The sequence below is a fragment of the Phaethon aethereus genome, assembly GCF_964289735.1.
Source record: "Phaethon aethereus genome assembly, chromosome: 6".
NCBI classification, from domain to species: domain Eukaryota; kingdom Metazoa; phylum Chordata; class Aves; order Phaethontiformes; family Phaethontidae; genus Phaethon; species Phaethon aethereus.
The window spans coordinates 18,025,954-18,046,451 of NC_138580.1; the positions used below are offsets into that span (position 1 = coordinate 18,025,954).

The 20,498-nt window shown below is 51.2% G+C and overlaps 2 protein-coding genes across 2 annotated transcripts in view; one reads left to right on the forward strand and one right to left on the reverse strand.

Annotated features, from left to right (window-relative positions):
• The window catches only part of USP37 (ubiquitin specific peptidase 37), a gene marked incomplete at its 3' end in the record, with an annotated part of 33,937 nt that extends 32,696 nt beyond the window's left edge, over nucleotides 1-1,241 (reverse strand). The window contains exon 1 of the mRNA XM_082001194.1: nucleotides 492-1,241. Within this exon, the coding sequence (XP_081857320.1) occupies nucleotides 492-647 (156 nt within the window). The 5' untranslated portion in view covers nucleotides 648-1,241. The remainder of the gene's footprint in view (nucleotides 1-491) is intronic.
• A 786-nt stretch (nucleotides 1,242-2,027) lies between these two features.
• On the forward strand, nucleotides 2,028-17,212 carry CNOT9 (CCR4-NOT transcription complex subunit 9; the record flags this gene model as incomplete). Its single annotated transcript, XM_082001504.1, has 8 exons — nucleotides 2,028-2,051; nucleotides 6,078-6,257; nucleotides 7,373-7,488; nucleotides 8,807-8,916; nucleotides 9,624-9,733; nucleotides 10,673-10,771; nucleotides 15,695-15,786; nucleotides 16,468-17,212. 8 exons carry the CDS (start codon nucleotides 2,028-2,030, stop codon nucleotides 16,634-16,636), a joined length of 900 nt encoding a protein of 299 aa, XP_081857630.1. The 3' UTR covers nucleotides 16,637-17,212.
• Nucleotides 17,213-20,498: the final 3,286 nt, after the last annotated feature.

Below are 20,498 nucleotides of genomic sequence, written 5' to 3' on the forward strand. Positions count from 1 at the left end.
CCAGTAAGGAAACCACATTGCCTGGCATATTTAAACCTAAAACTGCAACAATTACTCTTCAGCAGACTTGTATAAACAAGCAAGAAGCTACAAATGCATTAACACCATTACTCTTCAGCTGGGAAAACTGCTAGTACAAAGTGTTCAGGATCTTCACCTCTGGATTCTGCAAAGGTACCAGTAACAGAAAGGTTACACATTCCAAAAATCTGAACATGTGAGCCACGATGCTATATACTTTGGTAACTTTTCTCTGCTTTTTGATTCTTCCCATTCAGTGGTATCTTGATGCCAACCTTAGATCCTTTAACAATACACGTGAATAATTTACAGGAGAGTTATACAAAGGGATTAGTGTTCAGGAAAGGAGGAACAAGAAACAGTGACAGAGGGTAGTTTGCGTGACACTTAATAGCCTTGAAGAGGACAGCTGTTCACAAAAGAGCACAATCCATGCACTGCTCAAACAAAAGCCTTAATGTTTGGTGTACCTGAAATGTCTTTGGAATTCCTCCAACATTGTAGTGAACCACTAGACTCACTTTGTTGTCCTTCTCCACAATTTCAAAGCTCCCTTCTTTCCATTTTGTAATCCCAGTCTGCATGCTGCGCATCCGGACAGGTCCGTGCACCTTTAGCGGAGCCATGCTTTCTCACAGAAAAGAGCTAACAAGAGTAAGCCTACTCCACTGTAAAAACCTGTTAAAAAGGAGAAATTTATAACTAGGCAGGCCAAATAATCTCTACAGAAAGATATAAGCATGGCTTAAAGTTTCTGTAGAAGTTTGGTAGAACTGTTTTGCCGATATTTTTAAACACAGCGAAGAAGAGTTACACATAAGTGAAGGAAACCTGGATTAATAAAATTTCTCCAAATTTGGGCAGCAATGCGCCAATTCCTCACTGTTGAAAGGCAAGCAGATCCAATCCAGACACAGAAATTCTTGCAACTTCAATAGATTTAAGTACAATAAAAAAAAAAAGTGCCCGAGAAAACTCAGTAAAAGATGGAAACCAAAGTTTCGGAGGAAGCCTAAGAGGGAAAAAGAGCTCGTTTCTGACGGGACGTGAGCCATGGTCACCCGCAGGGGCCCGGCCGGGGTCCCCGGGGCCCTCCTGCGCTACCGCTCCCCCCCTCCGCCCCGCCCGGCAAAGCCACCGGCCCAGCGGTACGCGAAACAGCCTCCGCACCGCCGCGGGCTCCGGGTCAGCACGGCGGGGCGTATTTTAACCAAAAAACGCTAAAGAATGAATGAAGCGGCCCCTGCGCGCAGCCCGGGAGGCGCCGCCGGGGAAAGTCCCCCCGGCAGCCCGGACTGAGGCGCCGCCGCCGCTCCCGGCCCGGCCTGGCGGCCCCGCTCCCCCTCCCGCCGCCCCCGGGATCCCCCTGCTCCACCGCCCGCCCGGACAGAGAGACGGGGGCCGAGGGCAGCGCCTCCTGCCCCGCTGCTCCATGGCCGCCGCGGGCCGAGCCGCTGTGAGGGGAGGCGCCTCGCGGCGAGGGGGGGGGCACCCTGCCGGGCACCGCGGGGGGGGGTGGCGGAAGGGGACTAGGAAGCGGGGAGGGGGCCGAGCCCCGGTACCTGCGTCCCGGCGCGTCCCCGGCGCCGCTGAGCGGGCTGAGGCCCGGGGGGGGAAGGGGAAGGGGGAGGGGGGGGCGGCGGCAGATGGCGGGAACCGGCAGCAGCGCGAGACGCCGTGCGACGCACGCACGCGCGCGCCCGCTCACGTCAGCGCAGCGGCGCCCTTCCCGGCGCACCCCGCGACCGAGCGCCCCTTCGCGCGCATGCGCGAGGCGGCCCGCTTGGCCCCCTCCCCGGGCACCGCCCGCCCTGTCCCGCCGGCGCCCGTGCGCATGCGTGCAGCCTTCACACCCCCCCTTGCCCCGCCCCTATCCCAGCCTCCCTCGCGGCGGGCGGGCGGAGGAGCGTGCGGCGGGGTGAGGGGGTCGGGGTGGGCCTGAGTCTATGGCAGCGGCGGCGGCCTCCTGAGCTGGGCCCGGCGGCAGCATCGGCTCCGCTCCCACCATGCACAGCTTGGCCACGGCCGCGGTGAGGCGCGGCTCCCTGCCTTGGCGAGGCGAGGCGGGGTGGGACAGGACGGGACGGGACCCCGTTGCGCAGGCCGCGCGGGGAGCGGGGCCGTGGGGGCGCGGCCACTCGTAGCTGCGAGGGGACGTTTCCCCTCGGTCTTCCGTGGGGCGGGGGGCTGTGGGCCGCGGGGTGAGCTCCCTCCCTCGGCGCCCCAGTCTGTCACGAAGGGTTTTCTCTCCTTTTTCTGGGCGCTTCGTGCATGCCCAGCCGCCTGCGCTGTCCTCTGGGGAGCGAGGGAAAAGTTCCTCAGGGCGGCAGGCAAGCGGGAGGAAGGGCGGAGACTGCCTGTGCCTTCATCCCTCTTCCCCCCGTACCTTGCAGCGCTGTCTGTAGTTGGTGCTTGCCCTCCTCCCACTCAGGAAGCTGCCAAGGTGGGATGGGGCGCCTGATGTTCGGGCTGGTGGGAGCGGAACGGTACCTTGGCCTGCTTTGGTTCAAAGATGGAAGCTGAGTTGGAACGAGGTGGTTATTGCATCTTACCTCATATCTGAGCAGCTTTGTGTTTTGGTTTTCACGTCTCCAAATGCACGTTCATCGCATGTATAAGACTTCCTGGAGTCTCTGGTGTGTATTGGGTTTGGGAAGTGTATTGCAAGACCAGCAGTTAGAGCTGTTTTCAGATGAACTTAGCTCAAGGATCTGCTTGGACTAACAAGCAAACAAGAGTGAGTAATGTATTTATGAGCAGGAGTTGAGAGCACTTTTTAAGTCTTCCCACTTTAAGTGCTTGTGACTTTAAATTGATTCTTGGAGTGCTGGCATGGTTTAAAGTGACACTTTCCAGAGCATAGAAGGGTGTGCAAGACCATAGTGAGCTCTCTTAATCAGTATTTACATTTTTATAGCAATGTAATCCCTAAATGCTTGTTGAAATGCAGGAGGGACTGTTGTATCTCCCATTAATCCTCTACCTGTGTTCTAGTCACCTCTTTATAAAAGGATTTTTTTAAAGATAATTTTAACAAAATAATCTGTTTCAGCAATAGAAATCAACTGTATTTTGTGACTAATTTGAATGTGTATTTAATTGATACACAATTCACACCACCTGGTAGTTCTATATTGAAACGTTTCCTACCACAGTCAGTTAGTATGCTTAGTCTAAAGGTGACAGGGAAGGGTGTCTGACTCTGGAGTTGGGCTTGGGAGCTGCGGTAAATAACGTTACCTCTTAGTAGGGTCATGAATTGGCTCAGAAACTCCCTTGGGTGTTGTGAACACTGTCGCCATAAAGCTGTGGTGAGCCAGAGCATTGATCTTTATACAGTGGTGCTGGTGGCAGAGCTGAGACTTCGATTTCAGACCTGAAATCAGGTTCAGACCAACCTGCTAGAGGCTTGAGAACAGGCTAAGAACAATCAGTATAGCTATAACTAGCAGTAAGGCATTGAAAGCCCAACTCAAACCAGCTGATTCACTGCTCTTGAAGTTCAAAGTTCATTTTGGTATTTTTGAGTTGGTTATCTATCAAAATAGTTTGAAAAAGATATGTATCCAGTTAGAGTTGTGCTTTGGTTGACCAGTACTTTTGCCAGTGTGCCTAGCAGCAGCTGCTCAATTAGGAAGAGAAAGCCAGTTGCCTAAATCTAGTTCATTATGTGATTGTTGGAGATGTAATCAGGCACACATGTTTGAGGTGATGCCATTTCTCTTGAGGAAGGTGTTACAAGATCTTTCATGATGCAGAGGTGGCTAGTTTGTGCTGTGTTGAGATATTGCTGGTAACTTTTGCTTTCACTGTGTGCAAAAGAAAGTCTGCCTGGCAGGGTTCTGTCTCAGAGCTTGCAGGATTTGTGTGTAGCCCTCAGGGTTCCCCAGAATTTTAGGTTTTAGAGGGAGAAGATGGAACAACTGTAAAGTAGGGAATCAGGAAAAAATATGTTTCAGTTTAAACTGAGAGAAGCAACTGTAGAGCCTGTGAAAAGCAGTTGGTTCTGGCTAAGACAGATATTGGACATCATAAACTTAATTGTGTGGAAAATCTACTTAGCGTTCTCTAGGGATCACAAGCACATGATTGTGCTTTTAGAGGGTCGATGTATTTAAGCTTATGGAAACTGAAACTTCCAGTGAGTATAGAAAAATAGATGGAAGCTTTAGATAACACAATTATAACAACATTATTGCTATGCTGCTTGTCACTACCATCCCAAATAAAAACAAATGAACTCTGTTCATTCTCCCTCTCTGAGCTCCAGTGCAGGAGTTGCCATTAGAATTGCACTCACAGCTGTAAAAGTACAATAAATTTGTCAGGTTTACTAATTTAGTATGAAGTTCTGGGGGGAAAAAAAAATAATTAAGTAGACGAGAAAAAAAGGGATAGGAGGAAAGATGAACAACTAACAAGGTATTTGAGCCCTGGAGTATAGGGATTGATAACAGCACTTTGGCTTTATATATGACATTTAAATTAAATAATAGGATAAAGTGGCTGGGGGAGAGGAAATCCCACAGCTGGGGAAGAGTCTCTTTGGATGTGACTGTGGATGAACGGAGGAGGGAAGCCTTTGCAGAAATAGAGACAGAAAGCTCTGGAGGCGTCCGCCAAAGGTTAACAAGGCTGCCTTCATCCCTCTTGCAGTTCTGGGAGCCTGCCTCTAGTATATAGTTTCAGGTTTGGTTCCAGTCACTTTCAATTCCTGAACTCCTTTGTATTCTCTTCAGTGCCTCTGTACACGCAGTGCTCACATCTGTTATGGTAAGTACGTGAAGAGTTTCAGTCTAGGCTTAAAAAAAAAAAAAAAAGAAAAAGAAATACAGTCCGTTCTCTGTTCCCAGCCGTGATTGCTGTACATGTGGGGCCACTGAGCTGGTTGCATACAGGCTAGCTCAGGAGCAGCAGCGTGCAAACAGGGCTGTGCTTTGCTTGCGTAGTAAACACAGCAGCAGAATGTTTGAGTAGGTTCTGAACTGGCTTTTGGAAGTGTTCACACAGGAGGTGTTAATGCTGATATTTGCTGCCTCAAAATTTTGTATCTGAATCGCCAAACTGTCTACTTAGGAAGCCTGCTGAGCATTTGTTTGCACCCTGAGTGCTTGTTGTGCCAGCAGAGGCATGAGACAAACTTTCATTGAAAGTCTTGTGCCTTGCCCTCTCCACGGAAACTATGCTACAATTCCACAGTCCCTGTTTCTAATCCTTTCCTTCCCAGCCCAGTCTCAGTTTTGTGGCTTGAAAACTTGTTGGCCTTCATGCTGTTCTTTCCCTGGTGTTCCAAGAAAGGCAGAAGAGAAATCCTGCATTTCTTTTGAGTAGTAGAAAATGTGCCGTGACTGTGAATACAGATCTATCCTTCTCTGCGTTTATTTTGAACAGGAATCAGTCTTGAAAAATTCCCTTTTAGCTCCATGTGTGTAAACAGGGTATGAATATGAGACGAATATGAGACATCTCTAACAGCAGGCGTTAATGGCTGTGGATGGTGTCATGTTGATTTTGGAGTAGTGAGAGTTTTTCTAGTATTTTTATGAATATTTTTCTCATGTACATTGTGTGAATCCCCATTGGCAGATTCCAATGGCATGGTTGTTTTTGGAGAGAAAAAGGTAGCATCTGCCTTACTTTGAATTTGTGGAAGCTTGCACTTGAAACATGAAATGAATGCGTGCTATGTGCAGGTGGAGCAAATGATAGCTGCCTAAAGTATGCATGACCTCTGTGGGAGCTCAGCTGGCATGGAGAGGCAGCAGCAAGGCTCTCTTATATTGCTGAATGAAGTTACAAGGTACTACTTGACAAATAGATTGAGACTGTCCTAACGAGTCGGGCCAGAAAGTAAAACCTTTGCATTTCAAATAGGTGAAATAATAAGACTAATCTAAGAAAAGGATCCATATTCAGAGCATCTTAATGCTTTAGTTCCTCCCTCCCCCAGTCAGGAGTTTCTTGCACTTTTTTGGCTTGTCTGCCAGATTGCGGGAAGGGTTTGTGTGACAATTGGATAAAATGTTTGGACTGAAGTTTTCTTGTCTCCTTCCCAGCCTGTGCCAACAGCACTGGCTCAGGTTGACCGTGAAAAGATCTACCAGTGGATCAATGAGCTGTCCAGCCCTGAGACACGGGAGAATGCGCTGCTGGAGCTGAGCAAGAAGCGTGAATCTGTGCCTGACCTTGCCCCGATGTTGTGGCACTCGTTTGGCACGATCGCAGCGCTCCTTCAGGTGTGTAGAACTGGTGGCGCCTTTATTCTGTGGTGCAGCACCAGCACATTTGCAGAGCTTGTTGCCTCCATGGGGCAGATCTGGGGAGGCACTGGTGGGGTCTCTTATTGCCTTGCTGGGAGTATGATGTAAGTTGGGTCATGGGGTGAGGGGATCAGATGTGGGTAGCCCATTTGCCATTAATCATCGTTAGCAAGGCGATGTGTGCAGAGACTGTAAGATCTCTAATTAGACAGCTGACATAGTTGGAAGGGGAACAGGCAAGTTCTTGAGTGTATGAGCTCCCTGTGGATGACATTCTGCTTATTTTCATACACCGCCATAGCAAAGCCACAACAGTCTTACTCCTAAGATCTCTGGCTTGATTTGTTTTGCATGAGCTTGAGCACTTTCTGGTCAGAAGGTTATTGCCCTTGCAGGGAGCCCGCTGGAAGGGCAGCATGGAATTGCTGCTCGCTGCTCCAGAGATCCTTGCAAGGGAATGTACCTGCATTTCACGTGAAACCAAGTGGCTCACCTTATCTCTGGGCGAACTACTGTACAGCTGATGACTGGCTGTCTCTCAGTGATGAATCTAGTAATTTCTGTTGAAGAGGGAAAGAAAAGAGTGCAGGATTGGCAATGTCAAACTGTTCTCGGAGTGGCCTTGAAACAAGTGAAAAAAATTAGAAGGGAGCTATAGTTGGAAGCAAGACAGATTTCTGAATCGGATTTCTCGCCCTCAGCTGCTTCCTCTGCATTAAGTTAGAGTATGAGCAGATACAGTATGAATAGAGTGGGTGTGCTCTGCCTCTAGGCACAAGAACAACATTCCTCTTCAATCTGGAAGTTCAAAACAAAGCAGTTCCTACACTAGTAAAGAGACAGAAAATAAAATTAACCCTTTTTTACTGAAATTAAGGTTTGAATGCATTCCTGTGACTCCTTGTCAATTAAACTCTGACCCAGCTCTGCCCTTGTCTGGACAGCGTGGTGGCTGCCATGTAACTTCAAAGTGATGCTTGGTGAAAGCTGACTGTCATCTCCTGTCACCATAGTTCCTTGCTGGGGAAGTGCTTTGTTGTGGCTTTCTGATGTCTTTCTCCTTTAACTTTTCTTCAACTGCTAATTTTTAGGAAATTGTAAATATTTATCCATCAATCAACCCTCCAACTTTGACAGCCCATCAGTCCAACAGAGTCTGCAATGCTTTAGCTCTACTACAGTGTGTTGCATCACATCCTGAAACAAGGTAGGCATTTCCAAGTGCGTGAGTTTTCTGAATTGCTGATGTTGACAGCTCAGCCTGTCTGTCTGACTCCAGAAGCACATAAGCTCCTTTCTTCTTTCTGACCAAGAGAAGTGGAAGAGAGGCCAGAGCTGGAAGATAGGCAGCTGCCTGCTGTTTTCACTTGTTTGCACAGATTATCAGGATGATAATAATCCAGCTTTATGGTGGTCCTAAATGCATTGAATTCCCTGGGTCATCCTGAGATCCTGCAAATTCCCAAAAGGTTGCATGGTGGCAGATCCTGGGAGCTCAGCCAGAGATAAGGTGTTTCTGCTGAGTGCTGTGTGCAGGATCCTTGTTTTGATGAGCTTACAGGTATTTAGACCAGCCGCTTACAGCTGTCCAAAGGGTGGAATGAGCAGGACTTCCTGGAGACCATGTGTGGCAAGGGAGCACTAGCAGAGCCATGTCCAGAGTCCTCAGCCAGTGCCTGACTTCAGATTTTCTCAATCTGTGCCCAGCCCATGTCAGCAGGGGAAAAGATGATGTTGCTTCAGCCCAAATCAGTAGCGAAAACTCAGAAGAAAACTACCCAGAGGTCTCTGATCTCATGTTTCTGTTCCTGCTGAGAACAAAGTGCTGCATAGCTGAAGTTGTTTTTCAGCCGCTGCAAAGTAGTGTTAAACAGCAACCCCCTATGAGATGATATCCAAAGTAGTAGGGTAGTTCTACACCACACACCTTTACATTTAAAGTTTGAAGACTGAGAACAGAGGAAGAATATTGGATGATTGTGGAAGAGAGCTTCCCTCTGCTAGCAGAGCAATATCCAGGTTTCTCCCTACAGTCTGTGTTTTTCACTATTGTCAGAAGGTAGTATGAGGACTCTTGGGAAGGATGGCTGTGCACATTTGCACTGTGCTAATGCTTAGAGATCAGTCAGTCTGGATTTCTGTCATGCAGAGGCTGTCTTTGCACATCCATTGTGGTTGACCATCTCCACTCATGGGAGCCTGCAAGGTGAAATGCAACAGTGAATATACAAAGCAGAGGGTCTGGGTGGCAGGAAGAGTAATAAAAACAACAGGACCTGCTCTGTTCCTGGTCAGATTGAAGCAGCAATGCAGGTAACTGACAGTTTAGGTGTTAGGTTTTGTGCAGCACCCAGTGCAGAACTATGTCATACCTTTCCATCGGAGAATGAGCTGTTACTCTCTTTTGAGGAGCAGCAGCAATGGTGTTTGTCAGGAATAGTCTGAGGCACTGCATGGTAACACTGGATTGTGTGCTCGCTTTGTTTTCCTTGTCTCTCACATTGGGTGTTCTCCCTTTCCTACAGGTCAGCTTTTCTGGCAGCTCATATCCCTCTCTTCCTGTACCCCTTCTTGCACACAGTTAGCAAGACACGTCCATTTGAGTACCTGCGGCTCACAAGCCTTGGAGTGATTGGTAAGCAGCCAGCCTAATGCTGGACCACTGGTTTCTTATCAAGTTGGGTGCACTTCATACAGTGGGTATAGAGACCTGCATGACCAAAATCACAGGTTTCTTTTTATTGGTATCTTCTGAGTCCTGTAGTATTAACTGCTTTTCCATCCTCTTAGTGTGTAGGAACTGGGCTTTTCCCTAACAAGAAAACACTGAAGTCTGGGTGCATTGCCAGAAATAGGTTTCGTCTGAGTACAAGCACCTGCAGGCTTGTTGTGCACTCTTTCTGTTTTTGTCATTGATTGACTTGGGTGTATTTGCCCTGTCTTCCCCTTATCCTGTTGTTTTTTTTTTTTTCTTTCTGCCCAAGACATTTCTCCCTTGATGCCTAAAGTTAGAGGGTCTTAAAATGCATTTCTTCTTCCCAGAGGTTGCTGTGGGTGGCATCGTCCTCTTGTGTTTGTGTTACATCACCAGAGGAGAGCCAAGAATGCGTCCCCTTTCTGAAAAACAAACAACCCCCCAAATCCAGCTTGATTACTTTTTATGCTGCCAAAACGATTTCTTCTCCAGCCATGTGCTGCAACATATTTAGGATGATAGTTGCTCTGCCTGCCATTCAGACTTAATGGTTCCTGGGGAGGACAGAGCACAGGCCCTCTTTGAAAGGTGAAATTTTTGGAAACACCTTACCATTTATTGATTGTGGTTTTTGCTTTTCCTTCAAGGGGCCTTGGTGAAAACTGATGAGCAAGAAGTAATAAATTTCTTATTGACAACAGAAATTATCCCGCTATGCTTACGCATTATGGAGTCTGGCAGTGAACTCTCCAAAACGGTACTTACTCTTTTTGTCTTAATTGAGACTTGGTGTTGTTTATCTCTGACTGCAGTAATCTGCAGAGTTGTCTTCTGTCCTGTTGCAAATGCTGGGGCAACGCTGGGTGGAGTTTTTACCTTCCCAAAAAACAAACTAAAATCACCAAACTAAGTTGGAGTTCCTGAGCTTGGTAGTTTTTCTGGGAAAGATCTTGCTGCTCTCAACACCCATTCCCTCCTTTGCGGCCCTGCAGAGTAACTTTTAGGGCTGAGCTGGATCAACTTTCCTTGGCCTGAGAGAACAAATGCTGTAGCTACACAGTGCAGAGGTTGTGTGGCAGCTGTCGGTGGTGGTTATGAGAATGTTCACTGCACTGTGCCACTGTGTTGTCTCTGATTAGATCACGGGCCCCTTTCTCCTGCCATGAGCTCAGATCTGTGGTCAGACTGGTCTGATGACCCAGGTAGGCTGCCGCAGATTTTAGTCTGTGTGTGCTTCTCTGCTGACACAGCTGGCTGAGGTTTTCCCAAAGTCACATGTCTCATGATGAATTGGTAACACTGGACATGAAAACTGAAATCAGCTTTCTGTCTAGATGGCAAGGCCAAGCGACAGATTCTCGTCCTGCTTCTTGCTCTGTGACCAGAGTAGCGTGGCTGTTATCCTGAGGCTGTCCTGAGCAGCCTGGCAGTAGCTGCTGTCTTATGCAGCCTGCATCCAGTCATCTTGTACACACTGCTTTTTGTCCATCTCCTTTCTTTAGGCAGATATGCCAAGCATGGTGTAGTGTCCTGCATTTTCTTTTGGCTTTAAACTTTCACTGAGTAAAGCATTTGCTACCTGCTGAAAGGCCTTCAGCTCTGGGACTGCCATGAAAAGAACACAGCACAAAGGCTGTCCCTTTTCAGGACAGGTAAGTTGTTTATACCTTTATTTTCTGCTTTCTCTCCATTCTAGGTTGCTACGTTTATTCTTCAGAAAATTCTCCTGGATGACACAGGGCTGGCATATATCTGTCAGACTTATGAGCGGTTTTCCCATGTTGCCATGATACTGGTAAGATTATTTATTTCCTCCCTTTAAAAAAGGAAAAAATGCTGCTCTAGCAGCCAGCTTCTTCGTCAGCTACTTTACTGCTCTTTGGCTGGAGCACAGAATGAGGGAGGCAAATCGTTCTTGGGCTTATTGCTTATGACACTGTAGCTCGCCGCTTCTGTATGTTTCCTTTTTATATCTCTGGTTTGTGTGTGTTGTGGTTAACCCCAGCCAGCAACTAAGCACCGTGCAGCCTCTTGCTTGTTCCCCTCAGTGGGATGGGGGAGAGAATTGGAAGAGTAAAAGTGAGAAAACTCGTGGGTTGAGATAAAGACAGAATCACAGAATCACTAGGTTGGAAAGGACCTTCAAGATCATCAAGTCCAACCGTTAATCCAGCGCCACCATGTCCCCTAAACCATGTCCTGAAGCACCACATCCACACATTTTTTGAACACTTCCAGAGATGGCGACTCCACCACCTCCCTGGGCAGCCTGTTCCAATGCCTGACCACTCTCTCAGTGAAGAAATTTTTCCTAATATCCAATCTAAACCTCCCCTGGCGCAACTTGAGGCCATTTCCTCTTGTCCTATCGCTAGTTACTTGGGAGAAGAGACCAACACCCTCGTCGCCACAACCCCCTTTCAGGTAGTTGTAGAGAGTGATAAGGTCTCCTCTCAGCTTCCTCTTCTCCAGACTAAACAACCCCAGTTCCCTCAGCCGCTCCTCATAAGACATGTGCTCCAGACCCCTCACCAGCTTCATTGCCCTTCTCTGGACACGCTCCAGCACCTCAACATCCTTCTTGTAGTGAGGGGCCCAAAACTGAACACAGGATTCAAGGTGCGGCCTCACCAGTGCTGAGTACAGGGGCATGATCACTTCCGTACTCCTGCTGGCCACGCTATTGCTGATACAGGCCAGGACGCTGTTGGCCTTCTTGGCCACCTGGGCACACTGCCGGCTCATGTTCAGCCGGCTGTCAACCAGCACCCCCAGGTCCCTTTCCGCCGGGCTGCTCTCCAGCCACTCCTCCCCAAGCCTGTAGCGTTGCATGGGGTTGTTGTGGCCAAAGTGCAGGACCCTGCACTTGGCCTTATTAAACCTCATACAGTTGACCTCTGCCCATCGATCCAGCCTGTCCAGATCCCTCTGCAGAGCCCTCCTACCCTCCAGCAGATCAACACTCCCACCCAACTTGGTGTCATCTGCAAACTTACTGAGGGAGCACTCAATTCCCTCATCCAGATCATCAATAAAGATATTGCCCCAGAACCGAGCCCTGGGGAACACCGGTTGTGACTGGCTGCCAGCCAGATTTAACATCGTTCACCACAACTCTCTGGGCTTGGCCATCCAGCCAGTTCCTCACCCAGCAAAGAGTAAACCCGTCTAAGCCACGAGCTGCCAGTTTCTCCAGGAGAATGCTGTGGGAGACGCTGTCAAAGGCTTTACTAAAGTCCAGGTAGACAACGTCCACAGTCTTTCCCTCATCCACTAGGCGGGTCACCTGGTCATAGAAGGAGATCAGGTTGGTCAAGCAGGACCTGCCTTTCATGAACCCCTGCTGGCTGGGCCTGATCGCTTGGTTGTCCTGCAGATGCCCTGTGAGCACTCTCAAGACCAACCGCTCCATAATCTTCCCTGGAACAGAGGTCAGGCTGACAGGCCTGTAGTTCCCAGGATCCTCCTTCCGGCCTTTCTTGTAGACAGGCGTCACATTGGCAAGCCTCCAGTCTTCTGGGACCTCCCCTGTTAACCAGGACTGCTGATAAATGATGGAGAGTGGCTTGGCAAGCTCCTCCGCCAGCTCTCTCAGTACTCTCGGGTGGATCCCATCAAGCCCCATAGACTTGTGGGTGTCCAGGTGGTTTAGCATGTCCTTGACTGCTTCCTCCTGGATTATGAGGAGTACATTGTGCTCTCCATCCCCATCTTCCAGCTCAGGGGGCTGAATACCCTGTGGATACCTGCTCTGGCTATTAAAGACTGAGGCAAAGAAGGCATTAAGTACCTCAGCCTTGTCCTCGTCCTTGGAGACAATGTTCCCCGCCATATCCAGTAGGGGATGGAGATTCTCCTTGCCTCTCTTTTTGTTGTTAATATATTTGTAAAAACATTTTTTATTATCCTTTACGACTATAGCCAGACTGAGCTCTAAACTCATTAAACTATTAAACTGAGTTTAATAGGTAAAGCAAAAGCCATGAACGCAAGCAAAGCAAAACAAAGAATTCATTCACCACTTCCCATCGGCAGGCAGGTGTTCAGCCATCTCCAGGAAAGCAGGGCTTCATCACGCATCATGGTTACTTGGGAAGACCAAATGCCATCACTCTGACATCCCCCCTTTCTTCTTCCCCCAGCTTTATATGCTGAGCATGACATGATATGCTATGGGATATCCCTTTGGTCAGTTGGGGTCAGCTGTCCCAGCTGTGTCCCCTCCCAGCTGCTTGTGCACCACCAGCCTGCTTGCTGGTGGGCTGGGGTGAGAAGCAGAAATGGCCTTGACTCTGTAAGCCCTGTCCAGCAGTAACTAAAACACTCCTGTGTTATCAATTGTGTTTTCAGCACAAATCCAAAACAGAGCCCCGTACCAACTACTGTGACAAAAATTATCTCTATCCCAGCCAAAACCCGCACAGTGTGTCAAGAGAACACATATTAGTTGTAATATACTAAGTTCCCAAGATAAACCAGGTAAACTTCTCCAGAGAAGAAAAAGACTTTTCAGGGTTGTTGGTTGCATGTGAGTTGATTTATTTTTATGTAAGAACGATCACACGGTTTAGACCATGGATCCATTTCCCATCGCTGTCTCCCACAGCAGGGCAAAAGAGCAGCAGGTTGTGCGAAGGAGTAAGTACAGGGCAAGCATATGTGATAGTTGCCCTTGTAATGGTCTCGCAACTGCCATCTATTTTCAGCTTTGGATTTCTGGGCCCAGTTGTGGGTTTTCTATGCAGTAACCCCCAGTGTTTGTCCTGTCTTCCCCTTGAACTCATAGAAACGTTTTGCATCCACAGTGTCCTTTAACAAGGAGTTTCGCAGGTTTCCTGTTTGCTGCCTGGAAGGCCAACCTCCTTGTTTTCCTGTTTGAACCTGGCTCCTTCTAGCTGCTGCTTATGACTCTTAATTCTTGTGTTAGAACACGAGAGAGAGCAGACAATTTTTTGTCCATTCCGTGTGAAGGAGAAGTTTGCTCATCCCAGGAGTAATAGCCCCGACTTGAGCTTTATTATCTTTGAGCTCGCTGAGCGGAATACATATCTGTCCTGGAATAGCTATTGTCCTGCTTTTGTGTTTGGCTGGTTGGTTGCTTTTTAAAGAGCAGACTCATGAGAAGAAAATGCAACATTAAGTTAAGCGCTTTGCAGTGCTGGTTCTGTGCCTGAATGTTGATGCTTTCATTGGGAATATTTATTTGTCTGTTTTCCCAAATGTAAAGAAAATGTTACTTCCTAATTCACCCACAAACAGCAAAATGTGAATGATTGTGAGCTGCTGCCCATAATACCCAATGTGACTTGATTTTTGTGCTCAAGAAAAGGATCAGCTTTGATGAAAGTACATCTGGCTTAGGGGCAAAGTGAAGGACACAATTAGAAACCCTGGAGTAGGGGAGGGAGGGAGACCAAGGAAGAATCCGTGGCTGGGGAGGGTATGAACATGGAAGGATGTGGGTGTGTAAAGCTGTGTTAGCGTGGAAGAAATCCTAGCTGTGGTATAATCCCACCACTGGGTGAAGCACTGACATGTTAATATTCCATAGTGCTACAGAGAAAGATTAAAATGTTCATAGACATTTCTCTGTTTCAAAAATCGAGATAGTGTACTCCTGTCTCATGAGGGTGATGATTTACTTCCTTGTCTGCTGATAACTGAGTAAGGTGTTATGCAAGTATTAGATGCTTTTAGAAGAGCAAGTTCATATTTGCCATCCAGCAGCTGTCTGAGGAGCTCTTTGACTTGTTCTTTATCTCAAAGAAATATTGGTATCCTGGGGAATTGCTGAGAACAGGAAGCTTGCAGAAGGGCAGATGAGGGAGACCTACTAATTGCTAACTGCCTGAATATCCAAATACTGGTGAATTTGGCTAATGAGGAAAATGGTTAGTGCTAGCCAATGTAGTTTTACTGGAAAAAAGAAAAACAACTTCTTGGGCAGATCTGATTGACTCCTAAATATGAGGAAGCAGACTGTTAAACTCCTTCAAAGAAGGCATGTGAAGGCAGCCACACTTTGCTAGGCTGGCTGCACTCAAAGATGCAACCATGTGCAAAATTCTACGTAGTGTGAGAAATGGAGGTTGGGCCAGGGAGATCTGCCCTGGTCCTGCTTCCCGGTAATGGCTTAATGAGGGATGGAGCAGAAAGAGAAAATACAACGCTTGGGTGCGTGATAAGGCCAGGTGTGGACCTTACTATATGTGGTGTGGGCGAGCCCAGTCCTTTGGCATGGCTTCCCAGGCTATTGTTAACATTTTAAAGGGGCGTTGAAATGAAGGCAGCACAGATGAGAACTGGGAGTGTTGCAGAGTTTGGGGACACACCTCACGGAGTGACTCAGCCCGAGTTTATCAAAGTGTTTGGGATACGTTCGGCTTCTTCCACAAGGGGGAAACCCCAGATTCTCTTTAATCTAGTAGAGAGTTGGACCACTAAGCAGTCCTGGGGAGGTAGAAGCCAACCAGAGATGAGACAAGCTTTCCCTGAGCAGCTGGGAGAATCCTTTCCAAGCTGTGGCTAGCTGCTCTTCTCAAAGGCATCTTGGCAAGCAGAGCGCTGGGCTCCATGCAGGGCTACCTAGATGAAAAGTAATGGGCTGTGACGTGTGGGAAGCTGGAGTGAGTGATTTAATGGTCTTTCCCAGTCTCTGCTGATTGTGAAACTGTTCTTACAAAGACTTTAACTGGTGGCACTGGCCTCTGTCAAACAGGGTAAAATGGTCCTGCAGCTCTCCAAGGAGCCATCGGCACGGCTGCTGAAACACGTCGTCCGCTGCTACCTTCGCCTTTCCGATAACCCCAGGTAAACATTTTAGGAGTTTGGGCAGGGGCTTCTCCCGCTCCCTTGGAAGTGCAGTTCTTCTCCACAGCGCCCACTCGGGGAGAGTCAAGGTTCCTTGTCTGTCCTTACATCAGCCTTAGCTCATTGTGGAAAATGGGTGGGCTTTTTGGTTGGTGTGTTGTTTTATTGCTAGTCCCAGGAGCTTTTTATGGTACATGGGTGAAACAGTGATTGTTTGGGGCTTGTGCAGATTCAAGCTGTGCAGGTTACGACTGCCTGAGCTCAAATGTAGCTTGCACTAGGTATGAGGGAGGGACTGAAGTGGAAGATATGCTATGCTTTCCCTCTTGTGCATCATGTGGGCTGTTAGCAGTAGAAGCCAATAGATGAAATTCAGTTGAGGGAATACAGACTGATTTCGTGCTGATCAGCAGCTCTGCCCAAAGCCACTGGGTATGTATTTGTTGTCTCGGCCTCTCCTGGCATCACATTGCCCTTGACTGATGGGTGTCAGGACACAGGGGTTGGCTCGGTGGGGTCTGACATGAGCGATGGGAGCTGTGCTGGCTGGCTGAGCACCATGTGGCTGGCCCCACTGGGGAGACCCCCAGGTAAAGGAGCGTCGTGTCCCTGGTGGGGTTTGCTCCCCTCTTGCCTCTGTGAGTTTATTTGTTGGGCCCTGTTTCTTGTCTCTTGATGTAGGGCACGTGAAGCTCTCAGGCAGTGCCTTCCTGACCAACTGAAGGACACCACCTTTGCCCAGGTCCTGAAGGATGACACCACCACAAAGCGCTGGCTGGCTCAGCTCGTCAAGAACCTGCAAGAGGGTCAAGTCACTGACCCACGGGGCATCCCTCTTCCTCCGCAATGACTGCTGGGGGAGTTGGGGGACCGGGGAAGAAACAGCTCAGGTTTACAAAGAACCAGGAACAGGTGACCTCTTCCACAACAAACTGGGCACGCCAGCTGGCTGCTGGCCTGTCGGACCATCCCGCCCAGCCAAAGGGCTGCTCTGTAGCAATGCAGCATGCCTCCGGGGATCGCAACACCAGCAAATGCTGATACTACCGCTTCAAAAAAAAGAAAAAAAAAATCAATAAAAACAATCTGTCAAGATCCCCATCTCTCCAGGAGGCTTGGCTGGCATCTCTCCCCCCACCGCCAGGCAGGGGGGAGTGCAGATGTCTGCTCTTTCAGCTAGCTGAGCCTCTGCCCAAGCGCTGTGTGACACAGGGTGTGCGTGCCACGTCCCACCAGTTCCTTGTCGCTTCTTGTTTACACATCTCTTTAGATGAGTGAGCTGAATAAAAGCTGATCCAGTTGTTTTATCCCCTCTTAAGACTGCTGCTCAGCTGCAGGTAGCCCAGGGACGGCTTTCTTCCCTGCCAGTGCATCCTTGCTCCTGGCTCTGCATCTGGCTGACGCAGCGACGTTCTCCCTCCCTTTTCTTTGGCGTGGAGGCAGTGGCTGGAGCCAGACCATGGCGGCACGTACCCCAAGAGGAGGGGTGGATTACTTGTGATGAACCCACGTGTCCTAAGCTTGCTTCCTGGGGCTCTGGGGGAGGAGAAGACAGCAGGACTGTGGCTCTTGTGCTGTAAATGGTGTGCTCCAGCAGCTAACCAGCGGCTGGGGGCTGATGTTTACTGACCTCCCATCTAGCCTAGCTCTGGCCCATTGGGGCTGCTGGCTGGCTAGTCAGAGTTCTGTGTTGGGAAACCTGCCTTATGGTGGTCGGCAGGCCACCGACTGATGCTCCCCTGCTGTGGGACAGCTGGGAGCAATTCCAGCTTACGCCTCTGCCTGCCAGGCCTCTCCTGGTCCTGGCCCCCCTCCCTTTCCCCCCTCCTCCAGCTCCTCTCTGCCAGCCGGGTACATCCATTTCAGCTTTCAAACCTGCCTTGGCATCTGCCTCAGCCCCACTGCAATTAAACTGGGCCAGCAGCCACTTACCTGCCTTCCCTGCGCTGAGGGGCTAGTGCGGCCGCGGTGGGCGCTGGGAAGTGGCCATGGAGCTCCCGGGCCCTGCTGCTGCGGTGGAGCCTGCTCTGCCTGCTCTTGGCTGCAGGCAAGCCTGGGCAGCGACTTGATTTCTCCCCCCCTCGTTTTGCTGATCATCCGTGGTGTTGTGCCAACAGTGTCTTAAATCCCATCTCCTTTCCCTCCCCCTCGCAGCCTTGCGTAACCAGGGCAGAGCGTGGCCTCTTCCTTTGCCCCCGGGTGCCGTTTTATAACCATTGCCGCCTTTTCCCTTCCTTCCCCCCGACCTTGACAGGGTGTGAAAATGCTTTTGTTTGGGTTTGGGTTTTTTGGTAAGTTTGGATTAATAAATAATAAAACCCCAGCCAGCACAGATTGCTCCTGGTCTGGTCTCTTGGGGAGGGTAAGAGGAGAGGCAGGGGGGGATTTATTGCTGGCGGGAGGAGAGGGGAAGCGGGGCTTGTGAGCTGGGGAGAGCATGTGGCCTTTCCTGGTGGGAGCTGGCCGCATCCATGCGGCACCCCATCTCTTCTGGAGCAGGTAGCACGGAGGGGTTTTGGGGAAGAGGTGCTGCTCCATCCGAGTTTGCAGGAAGGTGGGGAGCCTGTTGGGGGAGAGGGCTCGCTGCCCTCCTGCAGCGCTTGCCGGACTCACCCAGGGTCCGGCTCTGTCCACCTGAAAGTGCTCGCACCCAACTCCAAACCTTCCTCAAGGGTGCCCCAGCTTGGTTTCCCACCGGGGTTTTGCCCCCCAGGGTGATCTTTGGGTCCTGCATCTGTTCCCCTGCAGGGTCCTGGGGAGGGGCAGGGACACACCGGTGACCCTCTGTGCCTCTGATGTGTACAAGCGGGTCTGGGGAGGGACAGGCTGTGCTGGGAGGTGGGAATGGGGGCTCAGCCCCACACGAGGGGCACTGTAGGGTGCTCCCACCCGCGCTGGCCCCGCCACCGCTTTCCTCCTCCCTCGGGAACGGCCGTGACCTTAATCCGAGGCGACCTTGAGAGGCGGTGGCCGTAAGGCCGGGCGGGGGTGTGGGGCCGGGGGCGGGCTCGCCGCCCCGCCGCGGCAGAGGGGCGGGCAGCGCGGGCAGCCCCGGCCCCGTGCGGCCGCAGGCGGCGGAGAGGCAGGGCACGGCACGGCACGGTACCGGAGAGCGGGTACGGGGCTGGGCGCTGGGTCCTCCGCCGGAGAACCGGGCGTTCTGCGGGAGGAGAGGAGCGGCGGGGCGGGCTGGGACCCCCGCGCTCGGGTAGCGCTGCCCCACAGGCGGCTGCACGGGTGGGGTGAGGTGGGGGGAGAAACGCCGGTGTTTTTGTCTCCTCTGCTTTAAGGGGTCGCTTGCCCCCACCCCCAGCCCAGCATCCCCCCGACCTGTGCTGCCCCATCCCGGAGCCCCTTGTATCATCCCCCCCCCCCCGGCCGACCGGTCCCCCTGCGTGGGTCAGGCTCCATCCCCGGGCACTGCAGGGGCAGTGGGACGGGTGGGAAGGCTGTGTGGGGCAGAGCCCGGGGACGGGGGCAGCCTGTGTGCACAGCGGGACAGCAAGAAGGGGGGATGCTCGGGGGCGGGTGGGCAGCATCCATCTCTGCTTTGGCACAACCACCCTCACGGTGGCATTTCATTCTGACGGGGACTCGGCGCTGGAGCGGCTGGGAAGCGCTCACGCTCGCTGGCTCTCCGGCTCTGCCTGGGGACTGACACCTCCAGGAGAGAAGCTGCGGTGGCTCAGCGTGGGCTGGGGGCGCTGGGACTGTCCCTGGCAGGAGGCAGCTGCCCTGTGGGAAACTCTCGGGTTGGGTTTCTCCATCCCCTGGCTCCCGTCCCGCTCCCCTCGACAGCGTAACTCAGAGCGGGGCGAGGGGGGCTGCGTGGCGACAGGCTGCACCAGGCTCGGGCACCGCTCACGCACGGGGGAGAGCCGAACAGCCGTGTCCTTGCTCCCGAATGCTCCCGAACACTCCCGGGATCTTCCCTGTGCTGGAAGGGATTGTCTCTTCTTTGCTGCACGCGTGGGGAAGGCTCCCGTGGATGGGGCAGAGCTGGGCACACTTGGGCCATGCTGGGAGCCTGTAAGGGCTGGCACTGGGGGATATCAGTTTAGCTCCAAAATCTCAGCGTGGTTATGGGTCTGGGGGCTGCAAGCAGCTCCCTTACACACTGCCTCCTTGCACACATGGGTGGCAAAGTGCAGAGAGGACAGACCCGATGGTGGCACCAAGCCCATCCCTGTCCCAGGCCAACATCTCTCACTGCTCCTCCAGCCTTGGTGCCTCTCCTTCCACCCCGGCTTCCCCAAAACACCCCCATCTCCATCCCCTCGCCTGCTGCAGTGCAGGAGGCACAGGGCAGGCAGGCACCTGGAGCTGTGACCCTGCAAAGTGGCCACACCGGGCTCAGTGCTGCCAGGAGGCAGGAGGGTGCAAGCAGATCGGTGACCAAGGTTGTCCCTGGGCTAGTTCCCTGTAGGCCATGGAGTGCAGGGGGGGTGAGAGCTTGCTGGGGGGGGGATGTGCAGGGCACCCCTTGGGCCATGCAAAGCCAGCAGGCATCAGGGCACCCATTCTGCACGGCCCAAGAGGAACGTGGTGCCATCCTCCCGTTTGTGGGTGCGGGCACCCCGATCCCTGGGCTGGAGAGTTGGTCCCCTCCGGCATGTCGGATGCGAAGGGATGCAGGCACTGTGACGAGTCCTTGCGGTCTGAGCCCTGCAAGAAGGGCTGGTGCTGGGAACGTGGAGCCCCAGCACTGGGCA